This window comes from Lolium rigidum, chromosome 1 (genome assembly GCF_022539505.1).
Source record: "Lolium rigidum isolate FL_2022 chromosome 1, APGP_CSIRO_Lrig_0.1, whole genome shotgun sequence".
Taxonomy (NCBI): Eukaryota; Viridiplantae; Streptophyta; class Magnoliopsida; order Poales; family Poaceae; genus Lolium; species Lolium rigidum.
In genome coordinates this window covers 28,547,969-28,573,742 of record NC_061508.1, presented here as the reverse complement: position 1 = coordinate 28,573,742, position 25,774 = coordinate 28,547,969, and the positions used below count along the sequence as shown (strand labels likewise).

At 49.5% G+C, this 25,774-nt stretch overlaps 3 protein-coding genes and 1 long non-coding RNA gene across 4 annotated transcripts; 3 read left to right on the top strand and 1 right to left on the bottom strand.

Annotated features, from left to right (window-relative positions):
* The first annotated feature begins 745 nt into the window (after nt 1-745).
* LOC124706151 lies at nt 746-2,224 on the top strand. Its single transcript, XM_047237808.1, has 2 exons — nt 746-2,008; nt 2,075-2,224. Exons 1-2 carry the CDS (start codon nt 746-748, stop codon nt 2,222-2,224), a joined length of 1,413 nt encoding a protein of 470 aa, XP_047093764.1.
* A 4,497-nt stretch (nt 2,225-6,721) lies between these two features.
* On the bottom strand, nt 6,722-8,299 carry LOC124706143. The gene is given in 4 exon segments (XM_047237802.1): nt 6,722-7,033; nt 7,118-7,515; nt 7,518-7,548; nt 7,676-8,299. Coding segments are annotated over 4 exon segments (1,365 nt in total).
* Nucleotides 8,300-14,621: 6,322 nt separating this feature from the next.
* Nucleotides 14,622-17,029, top strand: LOC124670251. Its single transcript, XR_006992460.1, has 3 exons — nt 14,622-15,211; nt 15,511-15,628; nt 16,658-17,029. It is a non-coding gene; the product is annotated as an uncharacterized LOC124670251 (long non-coding RNA).
* Nucleotides 17,030-22,596: 5,567 nt separating this feature from the next.
* On the top strand, nt 22,597-24,157 carry LOC124706131. Its single transcript, XM_047237794.1, has 3 exons — nt 22,597-23,380; nt 23,475-23,662; nt 23,764-24,157. The coding sequence occupies exons 1-3, from the start codon at nt 22,597-22,599 to the stop codon at nt 24,115-24,117; spliced, it is 1,326 nt and encodes a 441-aa protein (XP_047093750.1). The 3' UTR covers nt 24,118-24,157.
* The last annotated feature ends 1,617 nt before the right edge of the window (nt 24,158-25,774 follow it).

Below are 25,774 nucleotides of genomic sequence, written 5' to 3'. Positions count from 1 at the left end.
CACTTCATGCCCCACGGTGGGCGCCAAGCGTCGTCGTGGTGAACGGACGGATGCCATAGGATGGCTTAAGTTGGGGCCGAATGGACGCAAGAGGATTCGGGGGAGGGTTTGTGATTAGACGGGATGAACTTCCGGATGGTTTCCTCAAGAACTTAGCCAAGGCTAGAGGTTGAAGTTTCAAGAAAAATCGATAATATTTGTGGTCTATATTAAAAAGAGAAAATTTATGTTGTGACATGTCTTATTTTAAGCACTGAATTTTGTCTTTTTTACCCACGTCACGAAACAAGTCGCATTTTCATGAAACAATTTTGTGGACGTGTAGCACGTGAAGATGTACGTGTGAATTTTTCGTTTCAACTTTTTAATGTTTTAAAATGTATCTAAGATGCATTTTAAAATAAAGGGATCATATGATCCCATGTGCCAAAACACCACTCCCATGAGATATGCTTTTTAAAACCTGAACTTGAAATTTAAAATGTGACAGCCCCAAATTAAAATGATTACATGTGTTTTACAGACGATTATTGCCATTCATCTGGTGCTCTGCGATCTAGTGCTGGACATACCGACGAGTATTCAACTGGTCAATACTCAATACTCCTCGGGAACCTAAGACGAAGGAATTTACGCTTGTCTACCGGCCAGTTATCTCTCCTTTCCATCTTCCTCCTCCGCCTCCTTGAAAAAAGAAAGTGAGACAACTCGCGTGGCGGCCGCCGCGCGAGAACCGACGAGCGCGATGCCTTGCTCCTCTTCCTCCTCTTCGGACAACGACGACGATCCCGACTACCGCCTCGACTCATCCGACGACGATGACCAGAACCACCACGCCGCCACCACCGACGACGGCAACCACGCCGCTGACGTCGTCCACCCGACGCCCGCCGACGCCGAGGGCGTCGTCTCGTTCCTGCGCACGCAAGGCGAGGTCGACGCTCTGTGCGAGCAATATGGCATCCCCGAGGATCAGTACACCGCTCGCCCTGCCGGCGACCTACGCGCGAGCTCGTCCCCGCCGCCGGGCACCGTGTGCGTGTACGCGCGCGCGCTGGAGGCTGGGATGCGCGTCCCGCTCCACCCGTTCTACCGCGACGCGCTCGCCCACTTCGGCATCGCGCCGACCCAGCTCGCGCCCAACGGGTGGCGTATCATGGCGGGCTTCCTGGTGCTCTGCCGCTCCGCCGGCGTGCCGCCCTCGCTCGCCGTGTTCCGCTACTTCTTTGGATGCCTCCCGCTGTTCTGCCAAAAAAACAAGCGCAAAGGCTGGTATTTTTTCCGAGCCAGAGGCGCGTCCCTGTGCTTCGCGGGTTTGCCGCACCGTAACACGGATTGGAAGCACGGATTCTTCTTCCTCTGGTCGCCGGAGCCGTGGACTTGCCCCGTGGAGTGGGGCGAGCCGCCCACGAGCTCGCTCGTCGAGCCGGTGCTCAACGGGGAGGAGGAAAAATTGGCGGCGAAGCTGCTGGAGGCTCACGACGCCGCCCCCGTCGATCTCAGGACCTGTCTTTGCGAGAGCAACCTTGTCGCCGCCATGATATCTCCGGCGTCGCCGGTGGCAGCGACGCCGCCTACTTGTGTTCATACAACCGCCGGTTCCGAAGGGATGGATCCCCTGGTCTACGGCATGATGCAATCCATTCGGGCGGAAAAGGCGGCGGCATCCGCGAGCAAGGCGAAAAGCGAGGCGGGTAGCGACGCCCCGTCGTGCGGAAAGAAGAGGAGTCTCGACGAAGCATTCGGCGAGGAGGGGCGGCCTTCTTCTCTGCTGCCAAGCGGGCGACCTGCCGCCCATGGCATCTCGGCTCTCGCCGGCGTGTGCTCGCCGCCCCCAGGCTTCTCCCGGAAGCCGACGCGCGTCCCCAACGGACACAGCGACGACGGCACAGACTGGGAGGCCGCACGGGAGTTGCTGCGAGGCGCCGTCGCGCCACCGCTGGAGCGCGTCTTTGCCGCCAGCAAGCCGTCTGATGTCGTCGCGTCGTGCAACGTAGCGGTTCTCAAGGTATGCCAACAAATGTAAATTCCTCGCATCTAATGGAGTCCCATCGATCGCATTGTCTGAGAGCAGGCCGTGAACTACGCGCTGTACTCCTCAGCATACGCGCTGGAGCTCGAGGAGAAGCTGGCGGCGCGAGACACAGAGGTCGCCGCTCTGCAGGACCAACTGAAGAGGGCCAAGGCTAAGCTCGCTGTGGTGAAGGATCGCAGGAGGACATGAGGCGCGTCGAGCTCTGGCCGCTGGCAGGTGTCACCTTCTTTTGATTACAACATGACTCGAATGGATCGCACGCGATGCTTTTCTGCTTGATCCACTCTATGACCTCTCTTCTTGCAATCGGAACGATACTATCCGGGGTATTCCATGTAGTACCAATATTGTTAGCTACTTCTTGAGATGATACTTATTGTACAGTACGCGAAATGTTCAATGTCTTAGAGCATCTTCAGACGATAATGTATAACTTACATTGTATCATGCATTATATCATCACCAGTTTTGCAAGTTTTTTCAGTCTTTTACGTCATCTGTTTTTGCTCTTAAAAATCAAATGATGTAAAATATATCAGCTCTTAAGGTGCTCCAGCAGATGATGTATTTTACATCACCACCTAGGTGATATATATTTCAGATTTGCAACACATGAATGAAACTTAATCTAAATGATTTGAAAATACAAATAAAATCTAGACATTGCTAAATATTACATGTCACAAATAGTTCATCATTATTACACGAATATTTCATGATCAATTTGCATATAAACCAACTCACAAACACACATATTTATCACAAACACTCGAAGTTCATCCACAAATACACATAGTTCATCACATCATTCAACGACGTCCACTAATCCTTTGTTGTCACTGCCATCTCCACCACTACTTCACAAGACCCTTCTAAAGATTTTCATGGGCATCTTTATCACGAACCGCGTGGTGCCACTCAATGAAGCGGGCGGTGTTGCTCTTGTTGCACCGGCACCGGATGGCTCATCAACTCATAGTAATGTCCGTCCACATCTTGACCACCCTCGTTTTCAATGATTATGTTATGCATGATCACGCAAACCATCATGATGTACAAATTGATCTCTTGCTCCCAGAACTTTGTCGGACCTCTCACAACAACAAATTAGGTTTGCAAAATCTCAAATGTTCTCTCCACATCCTTCCTAGCAGCCACATGTGCATAGTGAAAGTCATGTTCTTTATTACATGAGGGGCTGACGAGAGGCTCACAAATGTAGCCCACCTCGGATAGATGCCATCACAAAGGTAATAGCCTTTCTCGTAGGTGAGGCTGTTGGCTACGAACTGCACTGGTGGTGTCTCTCTCTAGGCTAGCTTGGCAAAGAGCGGTGACCTCTAAACAACATTGGTGTTATTGCAAGAGCCTGACATTCCAAAGAAAGCATGCCAAATCCACGTCTCCTAGTTGGAAATGGCTTCAAGAATAATTGTGGAGTCCTTGTATCCTTTGAACTGTCCATGCCGAACTGCAGGACAGTTCTTCCACTTCTAATGCATGCAATTAATGGAGCCAAGCATGCTAGGAAAACCACGACCGACGTTGATCGCAAGAAGTCTGGCCATGTCTTGAGCATTGGGAGCTCTCAAGTACTCGGGACCAAACACATCGACCAATAGCAATAGCAAAGCTATTGACACTGAGAATGGCTTGGCTCTCACCCGTTGCCAAGTTGACATCGACGAGACCCGCCCGGATTCCATATGCCATCATGCGCAATACAGAGGTCACATTCTGGAATGTGCTATGTCCAAGTAAGACGCATGATCTCCTCCTTTGCTCGAAGATGGTGTCGTGCAACTTCACTGACTCCACAATGTACTTGAATAACTCCGCCCCCATCCGAAACCGGCGATGGAAGAGGCCCTAGGGATATATCAGTGGCTCGGTAAAATAATTGTGCATCAGCCGACGGTCGACATCGGCCCCCTCTCTCTCTTGATTGTCTCCATCTCAATGACTGAACCGTCATGCTTCGGTCGCTTGTTCTTGTGGGCGTGAAGTGCAAGCACCATGGCGATGTCTTCTTCCTCTTCCATGTCAAACTCTTGGTCGGATGTCGTATATTCATAGGAATTCAAACTCATCTACATTTTTGTTGTATCAGTTAACTGCAACACCGCAACTAAAATTACAAAAAAATTAAAAGCAAACGATCAAAATATTACCTTTCACAACAGCTGAACAACGGTTCTGCAACGCGGCGCTCCGTGGCCGGCAGCGCTAGGTGGATGCGTCGACGGAGGGGCAAAGGAGCTAGACTTCGGTGATAGCCTCAATAGCACTGGTGCTACGCGGACGAGGAGGGGCGGGGACGGCGAGCAACTAGTCAGTGAAACACCGACTCCTGCCGGACTCGTCCACGCGAGAGCTCATGGACGGCAGACCGAAAGGTCCCCGGTGTTCTAAGGCTCCGCAGACGGCTGGCCATGGCCGCGGAGAGCCAGAATCGGGTCGGCGGGCAACAGATTTTCACCACGGCGGACTCGTGTTTCCGGCCATCCCTAGCCGCGGGACGAGTCGGGCAAGGTGGGGATCGGTCTAGGTCATTTCCTAGTGGTGGCGGGCTGGACTTGGTAGGGGCTCTGCCGGTGATGGTGGAGTAGCTCGTACGGGTGGATAAATAGGAAACAACAATGTGATAGTTGGAGCTCGTGCGCGGCACAAAATTTGCATCGCGATGTAATTTTTTGGGTCTGCTTTTACATCCACATTATCTGTTGGAGCTATTTTTTGGGGCCAATGTGATGTACTAATGCCATTGTCTCAATGTGGATATCTCATGTTCGACCGAGAGATGACTTAAATCTTGGCTAACAAAGATATGCCGAATAAAGTACCCGGGTTATATGGAGAGGACGTGAAGCCCACGGACCCGAAGCTTTGCCACGGATCCAAAGCTTTGGAGGCCCAGAAGCCCAAAGATCTTCGGGTAAAAAAAAGTAGAGTTGTAGTACGAATGTTGTATCAAACTAGGAAAGGCCCAATATGTATCGGGTAGTTTGTAACTATACAACACGAAAACCCTTGGCTCCACCTCCTATATAAAGGGGAGCCGAGGGAGAGTCGTGGGATCGAATCTTTTGTAAACAGAACCATCGTAATCTTTAGTCGAGCACCTTTGTCGGCTGAAACCTTCGAGATCTACTTGCCCTTACGAAACCCTAAGTTTACAATCTGTAGGCATTGACGAGTTAATCTCTCGTCAATTGACGCCGTCTGTGGGAATTGGAGGTCGTAAGGTCCTGATATCGATGGCATCATCAACATCATCATCAACTGCGAGCAACGCGATGAACGGAGGTAAACGAGTCCAACTTGATCTCGCCGATTTTGTTTCCTCACCCTCTCACCCGTTTGTATGCATATGCCAATCTGGAGGAGTCGACGGAGATGACGTTCGGGAGCTTCCGCTTCCTCGTTGGGAAGGAAGGATCGCACCGTCTTGCGGCACCGATTTTTTCGGGACCGTTAGCGATCGGATCTGATTTCTCGGGATCTTCAACATCATCTGTGGAGTCAGGCGACGAGGAAGTTTCGCCGCCATACTTCACCAAGCCCGCCGACGGTGGGGCGCTCACCGATCTGTTCGGTGACATGACTTTCAGGTCGTTCACAGATTCTGATCTGGAAACCGACTCGGAAAGCTTCAACGACTATGATTTCACCAACTTCGACTTCAACCGACGCGAAGTTCGGCGACACCAATGCAGGAGGAGTGGTGCTCGAATTCGCTAACAATTTGCCGGAATTGGTCATGGCGGGTGGCGACCCATTTTTTTCGCGAAAAACTGCAAATATTTGTTGTCCTGGTATGTTTCTATTATATGCTAGAGATGCTTCAATGCAATCCACTTATACACCTCAACAGCGCCACTGCCGTGTGACAAGGTAGGGCACATCAATACATGTACTACCTCTGATCATAAATAGATGTCGAAAATTTAAATAAATTTGGATATATCTAGACGCTCTTTAGTCTGTAGATACCCGAAATTAGACAAATCTTTGATACTTTTTTATAAAACGGAGGGAGTACATACTTAGAAGTGTGCTCAAGAGGCCTCACAGGTGGTCAGGCGATTCACAGGCATGTCTCAAATAGACTATGCATGGACACCAATGGGCTTCAACAGTTCCAGGTTATTGCGGTGTGTGAAAGTCAAGAGAAATTTAAAATCTTAGGTTCTAACATCATGTCAAACTTCATATAGTATCAAATGCAACCAAAGTCCAAACTTATACTACCTCTACCTATTTTTAGATGTCGAAACTTTGTCCAAATTCAAATGTATCTGAACACCTTTTAGTATATAGATACATCTGAAATTAGATAAACCTTCCGACATCTATTAATAAACGGAATCTATCTATAAATAGATGTTTAAAATTTATCTAAATCTAGATGTATCTAGATGCTATTTAGTGTATACAAAACTCTGACATCTATTCATACAACGGAGGGAGTAAAAGAATAGTCAATCCATTATATACTTCGGACACATCACACGTAACAAATTCATCGAGGACTTTTGCGTAGGAAAACATAGCAGAATGGATGAAGCCAAGATTTTGTTTGTGATGACCGCCGACGTGTCTACGAGCCATCTAGCCATCAAGAGAACTTGAAATGCGTCGAAAGCGTTTCAGGTTAAAAGAAGAAACCCATCCAACTAGAGCTAATCAATCGGCACGACCGCACGACCCAGGCAGAGCGCGACAAGGTGCCGCTCGTGCATCCTTCCAGCGCTTGTACCCCTCCAGCGCGTCCTCCGCGCGCCGCCGCACGCGCTCCTCTGACCCCAGGAGCTGCTGGATCGCCTCCGTCGCCTCTGCATTCCCCCGCTCCGTCTCCTCCGCCCGCTTCGCCGCGGCGAGGTCGCGGTCCGTCTCCTCCAGCTCCTCCCGTAGCGCGGCGATCTCCGCGTCCCGCTCCAACAGCTTCTTCTCCAGCGCTAGCGCGGAGCGGGAGGAGGACGACGCGTAGTTCGTGGCCTGAACACGAACAATGTGATCCATCACACTCCTAACAGTCGCCAACATTTGCCCTTTTGTTTGGTACTAGGTATGCAGTGGTACCTCCAGAAACGCAACATAGCTCGACGCGACGATGCCGGAAGGTTCCGCCGCCGCGAACGCGCGCTTCTGCGACGGCGTGATGGCACCGTGCAGAAGATCCCGCGCAGCCTCCCAGTCCGTGTTGTCACGGTCGTGCCTGCCGGAGAAGCCCGGCGGCGGGGAAAACACGCCGGTCACCACAGTGAGAGGCGGACTTTCCTCGCCGTCGTTGGCTTCCTCCGGACCCTTCTTCTCCCCGCACAAAGGGGGCAACACCGGCGCTTCACTGCCCGGCTGGGCTTTCACCTTCTTTGCGGACTGCGCGGCTGCCTTCTCGGCATACATAGTCTTCACCATGTCGTAGATTTGGGGATCAATGCCTGGCACACAACAACCACATCAGGCAGGGTCGACAAAACAGGGGAATTACATGTATTTCGATGTGCACTTACCTATGGAGCTGGAAGTAGTATCGGTAGTAGAAGACGGCGCTGGCAGTGTGGTGGTGCTCATGGCAGCGGCGGCAAGGTTGCTATCGCAAAGATCTGTGTTGGGATCAATGGCGGCGGCGCCGTGAACAGTCAACAGCTTGCTCGCCCACAGACGCTCCTCCTCCGTGAGCAATGGCTCCACGAAAGATGTCTTGGACGGCTCGCCCCACTCCACCGGGCAAGGCCACGGCTCCGTCGACGAGAGGAAGAAGAAGAATTTTCTCCAGTCCGATCTGGGAGTCGGCAGTCCCGCGAAGCGCAAGCCGGAGTTGTCCTTGGATCGGAAAAAGTACCAGCCTTTTTCCTTGTGGTTGACGATGGACACCGTGAAGAAGTGCCGGAACACCGCGAGCGACGGCGGCACGCCGGCGGACTGGCAGAGCGCGAGGAAGCCCGCCATGATGCGCCACCCGTTGGGCGTGAGCTGGGCCGGCGCAATGCCGAAGTGGGCGAGCACCTGGCAGAAGAAGCCGTGCAGCGGGACGCGCATACCGGCCATTAGCGCGTGCGCGTACACGCAGACGGCCCCCGGCGGCGGCACCGAGTTCAGGCGCAGGTGGCCGGCAGGGCGCGCCTTGAACTCCTTGGGGACGCCGTGCTTCTCACAGAGCGCGTCGACCTCGTTCTGACTGAGCAGCAAAGAGACCAAGCTCTCGGCCCCCGGGAGCTTCCTCTGCCGGACACGGACGGATGAAGAGGAGGAGGAAGGCATTGCGCGCGTCCGAGCTCCTGCCGGCTGGCCTGCGTGGGTCTTCCGCCCCCTGTATGCAGATGAAGTGCAAAGGAAGATTTACCGTGAAGTCAAGAGTGAGAGATGACCCTCTCGGATTGTTTTTTTAACGGAGACTCTCTTACATTCTTACCCCCTCCATTCTAAAATATGTTGCGCATATTTTTTTAGTTAAAGTTAAATTTTGTAAATTTTAATCGATTCTAGGAAATATATTATTATCTATGATATAAAAGTTACATAATATAAAAAATAGATTTTACCGTAGTTCTAATAAAATTAATTTTATATTATAGAAATTAATATATATATTATATAATTAGTTAAATTTTATGAAATTTAACTTTCATCTGAAATGATGCGCAACATAAGTTGAGACGGAGGGAGCAATTTTATAAATATAAAGCTGTGATTTCTTTATTTTCTTCTTAACCACAGATTTTTTAGTTAATCTTTGCCACGGCAGAAATGTATCATGGATTATATTCTACTTCTTTCATTTATCTCAGCTCCTTCAGATACATAATTAATTTAAAACCTTTGTCCTGATTTATTTATAGGTCCTATATATCTCTATACCATAAATTTGACTAACGTAATACAAGATGTGTATTATAAATATATATTATTAGAAAGTTTATATGTTCTACATTCTAATGTTATTTTTTACCATATACATTACATTATATTGGTTAGATTAGAGACGTGGGCGGGCTATAAACTGAGACGGGACATAACTCATGCTTAAGTGGAAACAGATCAAGTCAGGCAAGTTTTTTTTTTTAGATAAACGATCATAGTCTCAGCCTCTGCATCTAAAGGATGCACACAATTTTCTGCCTTATTAAATTATTCGCAATGCTTTACAAAAGAATACAAAGATCAACTTGAAGCCTTCTTCCTAGCGACAAGTCGCTATACCTACGATGAAGAGGGTGACCATGAACAAGACCATACTCCCTGACATTACACCAATGCACATCATCCAAAAAGCAAAACCCAGGGGATGTGCCATTGCACACGTCGCAGAGTTCGCAACCACCATCTATCTCGAACCCATCTCCAAGTGAGATCAACGCATTGACCATGCCAAGCCTGGCGTCGATGTCACCATGACGCTAGACAACTCCACCATCCTGCACGCGTCCAACAGTCCTCGCCGTCTTCGATACCCCGCAGCTTCACGCCACCGAGAATCATCAACGACAACGTGATAGATGAACACCACTCCACCAAGGTCCACCTCCATCTAGCCGCTGCTCCAAAAACGATGCACCAAGAGGTTGAATGACGCAGGGAGCGCCGTCATCGTCCGATCCGGGCTGGATCTAAGATTTCCCCCGGAGCAGCACGAGAAGAAGCCGTAGACTGTGACGACGATGCCTTCAAGAAGGTAACGGCGCGTGACGTCGCCATCGTCTGCCATGATCAAAGTTAGAGCACGGTTTTCACCGGCAGCTGCGCTCCCCAACTCGTTGTTGGGACTGGACATGAGGTCAAAAGATCCCCACGAACAGCCCCAATCTAGCCGCCCGCCTCCGACGAAGAAGACGAGCACCACCGCCATACCCGGAGCTACTATCCGAGGCCACCTCAAGACGCGGGAGAAGCCCAGGAAAATGCCACAACCGCAGGGAGGATCGAGGGCGGACACACGAGCCCGCCTAGGCCCATCTGGGCCTAGATCGGAGACCCGCCGTCGAACCGGCCGAACCGCCACCACAGCGCGCCGCCCCTGGCAGTCGCTGCCCCGCCGTCACCGTCGAAGAAGTGGAAGGAACCGGTGGAGGCCGCAGCAGATTCCTCCGTCGCCGACTGAGGTAAAGGCCGCCGCCGCCACACCACCGGGGCTTTGCCCAGCAGCGCATAGGGCGGCGGGAGAGGGGACTTGAGGAGGGGACGGGGAGAGGGCCGATGGCGGCCTCCCAGGCGCGGCGCGGCGCCGCCGCGCGGGGAGGGTCCAACTAGATGATAAGTTAGGCAAGCTATTGTTCTCTAACTTCTCTTCTTCATATCTAGATGGCTAAAGCTAATTTGATCCAAATTAACTTGCACAATATGTATATGCGGTATCCATTTACAATAGTTATTTACAATCAAAATTATGGCTGACTTATTTAGTTTATACAATTTATATGTATAGTAATTTCCTACAGTGAGAACCAACCTGTGGTTGAACGCTTAGGAGGGCTGAATCCCAGATTTGACACTTTGGTATCTAATAAAAGGCGAAATATTTTTCAGTGGATGGTGAGGTTCTCTCCGAGTTTCCGAGGTGGAAGGCTCGGAAATGCGCGGAAACGTGTCTGTGTACCGGTTCACCGCGAGAGAGCGAGCACATCGCTCACGAGTCCTCCTCCCTTCTTCTTGGTGGTACCCGACGGTGGCTACGGTAAGCCCCTTCCCACCCTTGTCTTCCTCACCCCACCCCCCACCTCCTCTTCCCATCCCCGCCCTCCTGCCATGCTATGGTAAGCTCCTCGCAGCCCTTGTCGTCGTCCCCCCTGTTAGCCTGCCCTAACCCTAGATGTGACTGGGCTGGAGGGCGGAACGGCGGCGGTGTGGGCTGCGGCGGGAGGTGGCTGTCGCTTCCCGCACTCCACCGGCGGCCACGAGCTCCCTCACGAGCCAGTTCGTGACCCCTAGCTCGATTAGGTTGGCCAAAAATACACATCAAATTCCTTTCCATGGTTTCTACCATCAAAACATGATGGTACTGATTTTGGAATTCATTTGCATCTTGAATTTCGAATTCTAGTCTAATTCAATTTCAATCAATTATACATATCCAAACATAGTGGTACTGATTTTGCACTGGAGACGTGCAGTCCAAAGGAAAGTCAGTAAACTGTCCGGCAGGTTTCGTGGCCTGACGCACATCACGTCACATCGACCGAATGACGTGACAACGTCCAGTCTTCTTTGTAGTACTTGGCGTTGGCGTCGACAACTGATATCAGGCCGTTCAAAGAAGAAATAAAAACAGTGGGTATCAGGCTATCAGCCTCTGCGAGCTTCGTCTCGAAGGCACCTCTCAACTCTCAAGACTGACACGCACTTGAGGTCGCAGAGCTGCGCTACCCCTCGTGAAGTAGTTTGCTTCCTGGCTCCTCTGCACTGGCACATCAGCTCTCTACTGTTTACGCACAGACTGGAAGGCGTACCATTCTCATTGCGTCGCAGTCCACATTTTTTTTGCTTGCCTTCTCGTTGCTTCGTCTCCAACGGGGCGAACCCAGACGGACGGTTCGTGTTTATTTGCCACGGCGCGGTTGAAAAATACTCGTATGTACCAGCTCAGCTGGTCACGTATAGTGTTCGATTAGTTCGTGCAGAAGCAACTGCGGTTCAAAAATATTCAGCGATGTTTGAGTGGACGCTACAAGGATAGTGTGGGCGTCCGCACACTTTTCGCACGAGTCCGCATGACAGTGACATGTATGCTTTATTTTCAGCGTGGCATAACTTACGGATGGCGGATGGCGCGTTGCAACGCCGTGTTAATGGCGTGCCCTGACTTTCGCACGTGTGCGCAGGATCGTAACGGTTTCAATAGCAGTCATTAAAGGTGAGCTAGCGTTTGAGCCTTATTAAGGTATGCTGGCGATAACTATTTTCTTGACCACGTCATTGCCAGGCATATCCACCCAAACTAACGCTATTGAGAAGGGTTGGTCGTACCGAAAGACGAAGAACGACCACAAGGCAAGCGGCTCGCGGTCCGGTAAGAAGTTACGGGTAGGGCGGTACGTCTACATCGAATTTGCGTGCACCCACTCTTTCATCATTTATTGTCACGTCATGTCACTAAAATATCTTGAAGTATGTGATGTTACTACCTACTACGTATGTTACTTCCACTATGAGTAGTCTAACATCTGATAAATAGTTCTTGCTAAGACAGTCTTAAGTCTAACAATATCAAATGTGCAAGAAAAATAGGCAAGACACAATCAATTGATTCTTTTTTTAGAACACATTACAACGCAGACGCTCACAAACACGCACGTACAAACACCCCTATGAACGCACGCACATCCTACCCCTATGAGCACATCCGAGGGACTGAACCGGCATATCTTGAGGTTGACGAAGTCACCACTAGCACCTCGCTGTTGACAGGCACGTCACCTACCACTGAAAGCATAGCGCCGGTTAAATCCTAAAATAAATTCAGGTAAATGCAAATACCAATTGTTGTGTTGTGATCCGAAATCTGTTTACCTGTTGTACTATGGAAGGAGTCCTAACGGACTACGGCGTGCCAACCGTGCTAGACGTAGCACATCTACAACTCTTTTTCTTGCCCCTATATATAGTCCCAGGTAGTCATAGAATAGATGAGAGAAAGTTACACCATCGCAGAGGGCTTATCCTCTCGTGTATTGTAATACTCCTCCAATTATAGTGATATTCCGTGGTTTTTTCCGTTTGGGTTTTCCACGTAAAAGTCTGTGTTCTTGTTCTTCGTTTGATCTACTTTTATTTGCGCGATTTTTTAATAAGTGGTATCAGAGCACAAGATTTCAAGATTGATCCGCTGTGCAGGAGACTTTTCGCTGCGCTCCCCCGGGCAACGCCGCGTAGTTTGGATCAACTGCTGTAGCGTGGCGGCGTCAAAAAGCTTCCGGTTCATGAGATTGGATCTACATGATCGAGACTGATCCGTGGCGTTCCGTGCGCTGCCTCTCGCGATTCTCGTTGGTGTTGGATTCCTCGCATTGCGTCGCGACCTCGTCAGCGAGATTGCGAGCATCGCATTGCCGTTCCGGTTGTGAGCAAGTCCATCTCAATTGAGCCGTTTCAGTCCGATGAGCCGAAGCATCGGCACGCTGTGAATCAGCGAAGCAGCAGTCTACTTCATCGTTCAATGACTTCAATCAAGGTACTACATCAGCCAACAGATCAAGTTCCCAGACAAGGCGTATTTACTGGATCCGAAGTATTCTACTCCCTCCGTTTTTTAATATAAGACGTTTTGGAATCCTAGTTCAAATTTCGTTACGCTACAGAAAATCCCGGGTTTCCCGTTTTACCCCCGCGTCGGTGGTCCCTCCACGCGTTGCTCGCTTCCCGTCTCCCTCCTCGCTCCTCTCGTCCCTGTGTCGCCAAGGTGACATTTTTCTTGCTGCTCGAGGGTGGAGGCGGAGCGCGTGACCGCCGTGCAAATCGTGTTGACCCGCGTCTGTCCCCTCTTGCCAGCCCCGCAGCTGGAGTCGAGGTGAGGAGGCGGGGACAGATCCGGCGGGTGCCATAGCCAGCCGCGGGAGTAGCTCCGTCCCTGCGTGATGAAGGCGGTGGAGGCGGCGCTGTTGCAGCTGCAGCTCCTCGCTCTCGTCTCCGACGTCTGCCTCGCCCGCGTGAGTCGCCGAACCACTGTCCCCTGTAGAACCTTGCAGATCCCCAGTTTCTAACACACTCTTCATCTCCCTTCTCCCCCAGAACCAAGCCGGGAGAGATGGCGGCGGAGGGCAAGAGGTGGGTGACAGCGGAGAGGGAGGTTGCTAGAGCCTCCGTTCGCGGGATCCCCCTTCCGCCCACTGCCAGGTCAAGCTCCGCGAGGACCTCCACAACCTCCTCCGATACCACGTCTCACGCGCCGGCCCGTCCGTCTCCTCAATTCCATTCTTCTGTCGCTTGGATGGTGACGGCGATTGGGCTATCTGACTTTCTACACGGTGCGTTCTCTTCACAGAGAAACCTACATGCAGCTCTTCTTGGATTCCATGATTGCAGCAGTAGGGCCTCTGTATCTGTTCCTTCTTTTGGCACCGTCAGTAATTGCAGGACGTCAGTTTATTTTGGCACCTTTTGGCTGTTCCGAAAATTGAAACCAATATTGAATTTGCTCCCTAGTGATTTTACTGAATATCACAGTAGAAACTAATGTGCTAGAGTGTGTTCAAGGGGGGAAACTCTGAATGCCGATTTTCCTCTTTCCCTTCTCGAAGCCAAGCTATAGTGAGTTGTGCAATTAACAGAGTTGAGATCAAAGAGAAGTTGATGATTTAGTAACCGATGCTCATCAGCATGTTCATAATCTCTCTTGGGAAAAGGAAATCACAAAGAGAAATTGCTTGTATTCATGGATGAGGAACATTCATCCAAATTAACTGCAGATATGATAAAACCGTGGTAGGACACAACTATGCTAGTTAGTGATGTGAGGTGTCAGTTATTGCAACATTACACATGAATGGTAGATGAAGAGGTAATAGACTAATGGATCGGAATTCAGACGTTGCCTTTAGTTTCCCGCAGATGTATTGAGGATATTAGACTATGGGCTTATAGATGTACCACCCCCTCCTCCACCTCCTTCCTTAATTTCTGGTGTAATGGTTATGACCCTCCCTGAGCCCCCTCTCTACTACTTTCTGCTCCTCTGCTCCCTCTCAAGTGTTGTAAAGAAACCCTGTATGCTCCTTTTATTGGTATAAAGTTGTTCAGGCTGGCGTAAGCCCGCCGTAGTCCAGGTCAAAAAAAAAAGACTATACCAAAGATCACGTCTCTGATTCTGAATGAGCATGGTCCCTAATGTTCGCAAACATGGTGTAGAAGTTAGCGAACATTATGTGTGGACATCCCGCAAAAATATTCTTTGTTGATATTTTGTTCCATTTTACTCCCACGAGTATTTGTAAGGTTAGGCGTTAAAGCTGATAGCAATGCTTGTTTAAGAAGTTCGTAGGTGATACATGCATTTTGTCTGTCACGCATCACATACTACACAGTTAACTGTTTAATGTTGACTCCTAGTCATTTGGAGTACTGTATATTTTTTCAAGTGTGTTGCATCATTGATTAAACCAAATATTTGTTTTGATTCAGATGCATTCTTTCTTGAGCAGCCGGAGGAGTGGATGGGTCGAACCAGGTCTCGGAGCACTACAGGTCGGCCTGTATTTCCTTCCCATTTTCATTTCAGTTAACCTGTCGGCCTTTCCTGTATTTCTAAGCCTATGCTCTTCACGTGAACTGCTGCTTGTTGCTACATCTCGGCCTATCTTCCTAGTATTTTGCTACTCAGTGATAGATTAAGGTTTGAGGAATTATGCATATCCCCAACATAGCATCTATCTCAAATTGTGGGTCATCTATCCCTAGTTTTGTGAAAGCCCCTGTCTTTGTTAATGCAATGCTACTTGCTTGACATGTGAATGCTGAGATCGATTAATCCTGTGATGTTGCAGATCATGGTGCCTAACAACCAGAAGCAGTTCATCAACATCCTAACCGGCCACATCAACAGTGGCGTGATCCCCATGAGCAGGTTCAGATGCAAGCATGGTTAATCAGCCCGGAAAGCAGGTATACTGACTTAAACTCCGATGCATCTCCGCATGAGTTATGTTCCTGATGAATTAAGGAATTGAGAGCTCACATCTGGAATATCTTTGCATGGTCCTGATGAACTGGTTGTGAGTACTTACGGAAATGTTAAGTACTCCTGATGCACCATCACCTGGTTTCTCTTCTTCCTCTTTTAATTAGTAATGATGTCCATGTGCTGCTTAAATTAGAGAGGCATTAGCCAACTAAAATAGTCCCCTGGGCCACATAACATGACAAGAAGAAGCTTGAATGGGTCTCCAAGTTACTTGATCTTGGAGTTCCAACTCTTACTAATGGATTGGATACTACTAGATCGTCATTTGCTTGTCTGAACCTCAGCCAGACTGTGAACAGTGTTTGCTGAGCTAATTCTTGTGGCGTTCATTGTACAGTTACTTCTATTTTGTAGTGTCCAGTAGTATAAACTTCAAATCGTCTGCTTGTGCTAGATAGTCATGAGCTTACATACTTGTCTTCACCGTACAACTTTCCTGGACAGTGAAGGTTTTTGACCAAGTTCACATCCATTTAAAATATTCTCCATGAAAATATTGCAAGTTTAGAAGCCACTGGAATAATATTCTTATACTCATGTAAATATTGGAAGTTATGCTGTCAATATTCTCATACTCCTGTAAACTGAATTAAGATTGGGGTGCTTTTATGTCATGTGTATGTGCAATTGAATTACTTGCAGCAACTTGCTTGCAGTGCTTGTACTGCTTGCTTGCAGCAACAACAATTGAATTACTCCTTGCTTGCAGTGGTTGCTTGTGACTAGGATTAACTTAGTAAACAACATTCAATCAATTTTTGAATATTTCTGTCAACATTCAGTCAATTTTTGGAGTATTCGTAATAATTAGTCTTCCCTCATAGTCTTAATTGTTGAGTATGTTCTTTTAAACTCAATATGACCTCTCATTGTTGAGTACTTGAGTTGTTTAATTTCTCAGTTTGATTTTGTTGACTGGACCATGATAAATTACTTCACCTCTTATGCAGCTAAACTGAGTAGCTGACAGAGTGACCAAGTTAAACCTGGTGAATCCGAGCCTGGCAATTTCCTGGAAAGGCTTCACAAGGAAAAGGGGAACACGGTGGGCTCCCCAAGCTGGTGTCGGTGTCACCTCCTTCGTGGTGCTCTGCTTGGTGGGTGATGGGCGTGCGTGGACGCCGACGATCTACTGGCAGGGGGCCGGCATGGTGCTACTGCTTGGGGCTGTGGCCGGCCTCCGGAAGGTGCAGCTGCCGGCAACGCGTGAGAATTCTGCTGGGCTACACATGCAGATGGATTCCGGCGGCGCACGCCGGTGGATTGGATTCCGGCGACGCACGCGGGTGGATTTGGATTCCGACGGCGCACATGGCTTGAGGCGCGCGCGCAGATGGGTCCTGCAGGGGCCGGAGGTGCTGGCTGGGGCATTGGGTGCGGAGGCGGACGACGATGGGATCGAGATCGAGGATGAAGACGATGGGATCGGGAACCATTAGACAGGGGTAGCGATGTCTTTTCACAGCTTTTTCACCTGGTCGGAACAATCCCAGAACGTCTTATATTTCTGCACGGAGGGAGTAGATCGATCAGTCCCAAGGCAAGGTATCAAAACCAATCTGCTGCACTCTTGCTACTGCACGTGAAGTCTAGTTTAGATTTTCTTTGCCTCTGTTTGCTCCGTCCACCAGGCAGTACCAGGTGCTATCCGTTTATGTTTTGCTCTGCAGTTTTAGTTCTACATAGAATTTTTCTGTGGCTTGTACTACTTTGTGATCACAGTTTTGTCGACTCATGGATATCATGAAGTACGATGTTCAGCTGTTGTATTATGACACAAGGTTTACCCTATGGTAAGTCGAGATGCGAGCGTTATTGGCGAAAGCCAATTATAAGGATGCACTGGATAGTTTTGTTTGGATTGACAAGGAGAAAAGAAAGAATTCCCGCGCCACCTATGATTGATGATTTGCCGCTGGTACGATCATCGTTTTTTGATAGTTTCCAATTCAAGGTGGAGTTTGGTGAATTGTAGTCTGCATGAAGATTTTATGGATGCAAATTTTAGATGTTATGTTGCTGCAATTATAAGAACACAATTCAGATATCAGAAAAAAATTACGGAGGAGGTAATTTTTATGCCTGTTGGTAGCCAGCATTATACTCTTTGCTCGCAGAGTTTTTGCTGTTATGTATGTGAAGGTTTTGCTTTGTTATTTAAGTTTGTGATGAGGATTGTTTGAGATGCAAGAAGGAGATTTGTTTTCTGCTAGATGCTACAATATTTATTATTGTTAAGTTTTCAGTGCAATTCAGTTGTCTATGCTCTTTCAAGAGGGGTCTAGTGCAGAGTTAAAGCTCCATTGCATGTTTGAGGCTCTATCATCCGACAGTTGTTCTACAGAGACATTTTTTGACCATGTCATGGTTTTTCATTAACCATTATGAGTTAGCAGTTTTTTGGTGTACGTTATGCCTTTCGTACCAGATGCTCTTGCATGAGTGTGTTTGCCTAGGTTTGGACTTTTTAGTTTGTAGCACGTTTCAGATTCCATGAGATGAGTTCTTCACAATGTTATGTGCACGAAGATGTTGCACTATGAGCTATGTGCTCGTTCAAGCACCACAGGAGATATGATGACTTATGTCATTTGATGATTGAGCAGTTTTATTTTTATTTGAGGACAGTGGCACAGACTCAGACTTTTGCTGGGGTTTTACAGGATACCCAGGTTCGTATGTCTGCTTTGTTGTTTTCTGGACGACCCAAGATTGATTTGCTCAATTTGACTTCATGAGAAGTTTATTAGTCCTATGGACGTTTCAAGGCACAAGGTTTACTTGTGATGACTGTAGTTGAGGAGTTGAATGCTATCTATTACTCTTGCAAGGGATTTCGGCTCAAGGTGGAGTTTGTTGTATTGTGATCCGAAATCTGTTTACCTGTTGTACTATGGAAGGAGTCCTAACGAACTACGGCGTGCCAACCGTGCTAGACGTAGCACATCTACAACTCTATTTCGTGTTCCCCAAGAAAGAGAGTTGTCTGCCCCTATATATAGTCTCAGGTAGTCATAGAATAGATGAGAGAAAGTTACACCGTATCAATAGCACGTAGAGGGCTTGTCCTCTCGTGTATTATAATACTCCTCCAATTATAGTGATACGCCGCCGTGCGTTCCGTGGTTTTTTCCCGTTTAGGTTTTCCACGTAAAAATCGGTGTTCTTGTTCTTCGTTTGATCTACTTTTGTTTGCGCGGTTTTGTAACACCAATGTCAAATCTAGGACTTGAATCTGGGTGGGCTGGTTCCACCACAAGGAAATACAATCGACACACAACTACTCCCTCCGTCCATAAATAGATGCCAAAGATTTATCTAAATTTGGATGTATCTATACACTAAATCGTGACTAGATACATTCAAATTTAGACAAACTTTTGGCATCTATTTATAGACAGAGGTAGTACAAAAGTTTCAATTGATTCTGATCCAGTAATCCTAAGCACACAAAATTGAGCAAACAGAGAAACATGTGTTTCGGGCTTCCTCCGCAAGCAAACAGAGGGCAATGGGCAACGACCGCCGATCGAGACTTTGGCACTGGGCAGACAGAGGGTAGCGACTAGGATGCGGCCAGCGGCCGGGCAGAAGCAACGAGGGGCTGCGCTGCCGAGAATTGACTAGCGGAGCCCGGGAGCCGTCCGCTAGATCACCAAAGCCACAACGTGAGGCCAGCGGGGCATCATGGGTGGGGGTGGTCCGGTGGGCCAGTGGGGGCTAGAGGGGCAGGGGAGGAGCCGATGCGCCGAGCCCTTGAGGGCGCTAGGAGAGGTGACCGGGAGGCAGAGGCCGGCAAGGAACGAGTCCAGTGGCGGTCCGACGAGGACGACCAGACTCGGAAAGGCCACTCTTCTTTTCCAGATAGTACAAAAAGTTCTAAAATTTTGGGTCGGCCACGGTCCACCTAGTGTGTTCGCGCATGGTCCGCACAAGTGATCTAGCCCATATCTTCTAGTCCATCCTACTTGGAACTATGAACATGATATTTGTGTCATCGTCGTTTCACTTATTAATTGGTTTCTCTGTCCATGCCGATTAAAACTTCTCAAGATTAGGCATGCTCTCCTCAAATCCAGCCTTGCGTGCCTCATAATACTCTTTGTCTCCAACTTTGCCTCCTTTCTTGACCTTGTGCCACCTCACTAATTTCTTGTACTTATTCTCCTCCTCTATTCTCAACCTTGTTTGAATAACTCGAGGCAACGAGTCCCTCTTATTGAATATCGCTATAAGATTCTCCCTCATGGAACCCACACATGTTTCTTTCTTGATCTTTTCTTTCTCTTTCTTCCTCCCTTCAGGCCTTCCCTTGCTTGAGTTTGGAGTAGAGCCCCTGGCTCTCCCTTGATTATCATATCCACCATCGCCCTCTACTCCATCATCTAAATTCTGGAAATGGGGATGCACACCCCTATTGTCTCTTTGGTGGAGCCTCGTAATATATATTGAGCCACTCTTGATTGCTCTTGAGCAATGCCCAAGAGGGGTGAATGCAAATGGCTTACCTTTGACCTTGGTCATCTTGTTGTGCCGTCGTTGAGCATAGTGTATACATGTGACACCAAACAATTGATTAACAAAGATGGTTGTAAATGGTCAAATGACTAGGTATTGCAAGATATGAGCTATGATAATATTACTCACACGATCCTCTATTGGCATACCGTGCTCAGCCCCTTGAACTCGTAGGCCCCGCCCGCCGTTTAGAAAATCCAAAACCAGGTACGGATATTGTATCTATGATTTGAGTTTTTGTTGGGCATGTCTTTGGATTTGTGATGCAAGTGCTTCTCAATCGATTATAGTACTTGAAGTTGAATTGGTCAACTTCTATGACTTCATCAAGGGTGAGCTCTCACAAGCCATCATTAAGGCCTCACCCTCATGTGTAGTGTAGTCTTCCAACCTTAATATGTTCATCCTTGTAGATGAAGTGGCAGCATCAACAACACATCAATCTTCTCCACCATCTCTGAAATGCTCGTGATATTCATAGGTCGATGTCACATATCTCAAACGAAATGTCCTCTTTTTGGATCCATTCTCCCACTCTAGCCATACCACACCAATAGCTTATTGCGTTTAGAATTCTACATCCTTTTTTTTGATAAAGGAAATATATTAATATCAAAAAATACCAATTACACACAATCTCTGCAACAATGCAACACCTACGGATGCACACATCAAAAAATGGAAAAGAATACTGAGAAACAAAAGTCCCGCTACATCATCTCAGGTCTAGCAACAACAATACATCCACCACCAAGACAACACATGAAATACATATTCTCCAAAAGCGACGCCTCCAAGAAGGCAAGAAGGGAACGGTGCACCAGCGCCGTTGTTGTCTGATTAAAGATCTTGGGTTTTCACCCTGAAGATATTCCCCACTCTCAAAACAATGCCTCCAATAAGATCATTGCCAGACACAACCAGTTAAAACCAGACCTTGGATTTTCACCCTGAAAGATAGGACTCTGAACTTCACCTTTGCTGTCGCCCCCACTTTCATACCACTTCTACGGAGCCCAGAACACCAAGCAAGTCCCGCAACATCGCGAAGACTTGAACCTCCCTTTGCTAGTCGTCCAATCCGACCTTCATGATATTCCCTTCTTTTGACTTCGCCATGGACTAAAATGTCACTTGATGTCAACACATAACAGAGCTTCACGCCGCTCCCTGCAGAACCAAACGGTCGGAATAAAAGCATAGGTGCGCGTGATCGAATACCACTCGATTCAGCAAACTCCAGGCAAAAGATGCACTGTCCCATTCGTCGGTGGAGCTTTCCGTAACTCATCACTCTAGCCAGATGATGACAGACAGGCCGCCGGCAGGTCTTCATCTTCGCATGAGAGAAACCCGAGCACCGCCACCATAAAAGTTAGACCAGCAACCCCCACGCCGCCAGTCACTCCTGCCGGATCACCACAGAACAATAAGGTGGCACAGAGCACCGACGATGGCTTGGCCGAAGCCATGGATCTTGCGTTGATTGGGGCCAAGAGGGCCCAAATCAGGCCTAGATCACCGCCACCGCCGGGGCGAAGGCCGCCACGCTCTACCCACTCCTCCTTGACGACCGACGAAGTGCATCAGGCCACGGCCACCATAGCCGTGCCGCCCGGCGTCCTCAGCAAGCGCCCCACCGCCTCCCATGAGGCGCCGCCGCGGAGCCCTCTCCACCCCTTCGTCCTTCGACGAGAGGGGCGCCGCCATCGCCACCGGAGACGGTAATAGCGGCAGCCTGAGGAGCGGGGGATGAGGGGGCGCTAGGGTCGCGCGGATGGGGGCGTCTGCCGCCGCCCGGGAGGGGAGCGGCATGGGAGGGTTTTGAGAGGGGGTTTCCCGTCCAACGCAGCGGCAAAAAATATGTTATTTTTGAGAACTTTTAAAGGAGTCATAATTTACTCTTCGGTTTGTAATAAGTGTTTAGAACCACGACACTCATTCTAGATCGAATTATTATATATTGGAGGGAGTAAATTTTTTACTCAGACGATAGGGCAAATTCTACGACAATGGGAGTGCTAAAATAATTGAGGGATTCTTGAATATCCATACTCCAATGGAAGGAGAGGAAATCAAATGTGTGCGCACATCCCAAAACATTGCATTGCCCATTGTATAACTCGCACAACCAGAGGCACCAAGAGCTTTTTCACGAGAGAAGAGAGAAAACAGTGAAAATCTATTGAAAAAGTGAGAACAATAAATTAAAGTGGCCTTCTAATTTCTAATAATTTAAAAAATTCCATGGTAGTCTTTAATTACGGAGTAGATCCCCAGCCTCTTCGACTTCGACTGCTCTGTTTCTATTGTCAAGACGGAAGAGACAACCGCGCACCGCAAAGAGAGCACCGAGAGCGCAGGCAGCAACATGGAGATTTGCCCCACGTCGCCCGTCCTGATCCTCAGCGACACCGACAGCGACGACGCCGCCGCCACCCTCTCAAGGTCCGCCTCCGAGCGCTTCACCTCGTCCCTGTGCACACAGGCCGAGGTCGAAGCCCTCTGCAAGAAGCATGGCGTCCCTCCGGAGTTCACCGCGCAACCCGCCGTCGACCGGCGCGCGTGCACGCCGCCGCGTCGGGGGGCCACCTGCGTGTACGCGCACGCGCTCGAGGCCGGTCTGCGCTTCCCGCTTCACGCCTTCTTCTCCGACGCGCTATCCCACTTCCGCCTCGCGCCCAGCCAGCTCACTCCCAACGGTTGGCGCGTCCTGGTGGGCTTCTTCGTGCTCTGCCACTCCGCCGGCGTGCCGCCGTCGCTCGCCGTGTTCAGGCATTTTTTCTCTCTGTCCAGCAGGAACGGCTGGTACGGCTTCAAGTGCAGGAAAGGCGCCGGAGCGCTCTTTACTGGCCTGACCAGTCCCAAATCCGACAAGGAGTGGAAAAGGGGCTTCTTCTTCCTGACCTCGCCGGAGCCATGGGCATGCCCCGTGCGCTGGGGCGAGCCGCCATCCAATATCTCCACGTCAGGCCCGGCGCTATCAAGCAATGATAAAAAATCGGTGGCAAAGCTGATCCACAAACACAGCGCCGCGGTTGATCTCCGCACTTTCCTCTCGGAGAACAATCTTGCGGCGGCCTTCTCCTCCAACCTCGCCGGCGCGTCACCGCCACCGCCACTCCAGCTCCCTCCTCCTTCTACTGGTTCAGAAGGTAAATAAATCGCGCTCCCTTTCAGCACTCCCGTCCGATTCCCCTTCGTCCAGTTAGAAGATACGGAGTAGTTTACTGCCGTGATGTGTGCTAGTGTCCGATCTAATCCTGGACGAGGCTGTGGCTCCAGCCGAGAAGGTGAAAGCCGAGCCGGAATGGGGCACGCCGGCGTTGTCCCGTAAGAAGAGGAAACTGGAGGAGGTCGCCAGCACAAAATACGAACTTCGCCCTTCCGAGCGGAACACGTCACCTGCTGCTCCGACGATGTTGTCAATGCCCCAGGTATGCTATAGAACATGACTACATCCACGCGCTGCAGAAGGCGTTAACCGTCTGCTCACATCGTTTGTGCGTGTGGTGGTGGCGACGGCCGGCGCGTGCAGGTCGCGAAGCCCCTGGGCTACGCGCTGGAGCTGGACGAGAATCAGACGGCGACGGAACGCGACGCTGCCGCTCTGCGGGAGCAGCTCGAGGAGATGAAGCAGGTGATGGAGGCGGAGAGGGAGAAGGCCAAGGTCGAGCTGGCCGCGGCGAAGCAGGCGGCAGAGACGGCGGTGGAGAGTGCCAAGACGGCGGCGGTGCAGCAGTTTCTGGGGTCCAAGGAGTACACGCGGCTGGTCGCCGAGCAAGCGCTGGCGGCGTACGAGCGCGGCGCGGAGGTCATGAAGAACGTCGCGCTCCGGCTGAACCCACGTCTAGACGCCGCCAAGCTGCTCCTGCCGTTGCCGCTGGATTAGCTCGTCGCGCCTCGACGCCGCCCGACTGATCATTCGGCTTAATTAGCTGGCGTTTGCTCCGGTACAACCTCCTCCCCTAAACTCAAAGCAAACTTAAATACAAGGACGGCTGAGATCGTTTGATACCCCTTCGTTTAATATTAAACGGGTATACGTAGTCTTGTACAAAACCCGTATGATCCAACTAAATTATATACTATATACGTATGTCTATAATTATGTATATACGTGGATTATTGGTGGCGATTTGTCAGCGCGGTGGCAGTCGTGGCCGTCGGGCGGGAGGAGCAACAAGGTGATGATGGGCAGCCACGAGGTACCGTGAGGCGAAGCTGGATGACACGAGTCTCGGCAATGTCTCGTAGGTCCGTACTGGTATGGTTGGGGCGGCGTGCAGACTAGACGGCGGCGTGACGGCGCGACGAACGACCGGATAGTCCGCCCTGGACAGTCCGGTGCAATTCGCCGGACTGTCCATCGCGTTGGGAACAATATTAACCAGACTGTCTTGCGGTGCTTGCCTTGGACTGTCTTGTGGCGCCAGACTGTCTTGTGGTGTTCACGCCGGACATTCTTACGGCACCGGACTGTCTTGCGGTGCCCGCCGAACCGTCTTGCGGCGACTGTATACCTATACGTGGGAATACTGAGTTTTGGATTTAGGCTTGGATATGAGCCTAAATAATACGGGTTGGGTTTTGTTGAGTTTAGGAAGGGGATTGTACTGAAGCAAGCCTCTAATTAGCCAGCTCACCGATTAGCTTGGAACTGAGAGCCGCTTTTGTTGATCTTTGTGTGACCGCTTTTGTTTCATTGCATCCTTTTCCCGTAAATCGGCTGGTTGTAGCTAGTTATCGTTTCCCTGTTTCTTGCTGAGTACTAAGCATGTATTTGTCATCTCTCCATTCCTCTTATGGTGTTGGGTAACATGTTCCAAGTTAAGAATCGCGGCTGTCCCCAAACGGTACCGAATTGAGTATTTAGAGCACGTGTTTAGGGTTGTACCGCGTTTGGATTCGTGCCGTGTTTGGGAACGTCGCTCTCCAGCCACGTTCCTCAAACACCGCCCCTAAATATTAAAATATTGTTTCTGCATTTTTATTTCAATAAAAAGAAGTATTTCATAAATTAATACATAATTGGGAACGTGGTTTACATAAAGACATAATTTAGAATATGGTTTTCCACAAACTATTTCATAGTTTAAACCATGGTTGACATAAATATAAAACATAAAGAGAACCAACCTGAGGTTGGGTGGTTAGGAGGGTGGTTGCTCCCAGCCACTGCGAGTTCAAACCCGGGTTTGACATCCGTGTGTCTCATAAAGGCGGAATATTCATTCGGTGGGAGGCGACGTTCCCGTCGACAGCGAGGCGCCTGTGGTGACTTCGTCAATTTCAAGATCCAATCCGCCGGCTCGGTCTTCCGGAGGTGCTCATAGGGGTAGGGTGTGCGTGTGTGCGTTCATAGGGGTGAGTGTATGCGCGTGTATATGAGCGTCTGCGTTTGTACTGTGTTTCTCAAAAAAAAAAAAAATATAAAACATAAATATAAAGATACGGAGTAGTTTACTGCCGTGATGTGTGCTAGGGTCCGATCCAATCGTGGACGAGGCTGTGGCTCCAGCCGAGAAGGTGAAAGCCGAGCCGGAATG

Excerpts from the sequence above, each read along its gene's own strand:
- LOC124706151 (XM_047237808.1), top strand. The coding sequence starts at position 746 with ATGCCTTGCTCCTCTTCCTCCTCTTCGGACAACGACGACGATCCCGAC. Across the intron at positions 2,009-2,074 it reads GCAACGTAGCGGTTCTCAAG|GCCGTGAACTACGCGCTGTA; the intron begins GTATGCCAACAA and ends GTCTGAGAGCAG.
- LOC124706131 (XM_047237794.1), top strand. The coding sequence starts at position 22,597 with ATGGAGATTTGCCCCACGTCGCCCGTCCTGATCCTCAGCGACACCGAC. Across the intron at positions 23,381-23,474 it reads TCCTTCTACTGGTTCAGAAG|TGTCCGATCTAATCCTGGAC; the intron begins GTAAATAAATCG and ends GATGTGTGCTAG. Across the intron at positions 23,663-23,763 it reads CGATGTTGTCAATGCCCCAG|GTCGCGAAGCCCCTGGGCTA; the intron begins GTATGCTATAGA and ends CGGCGCGTGCAG.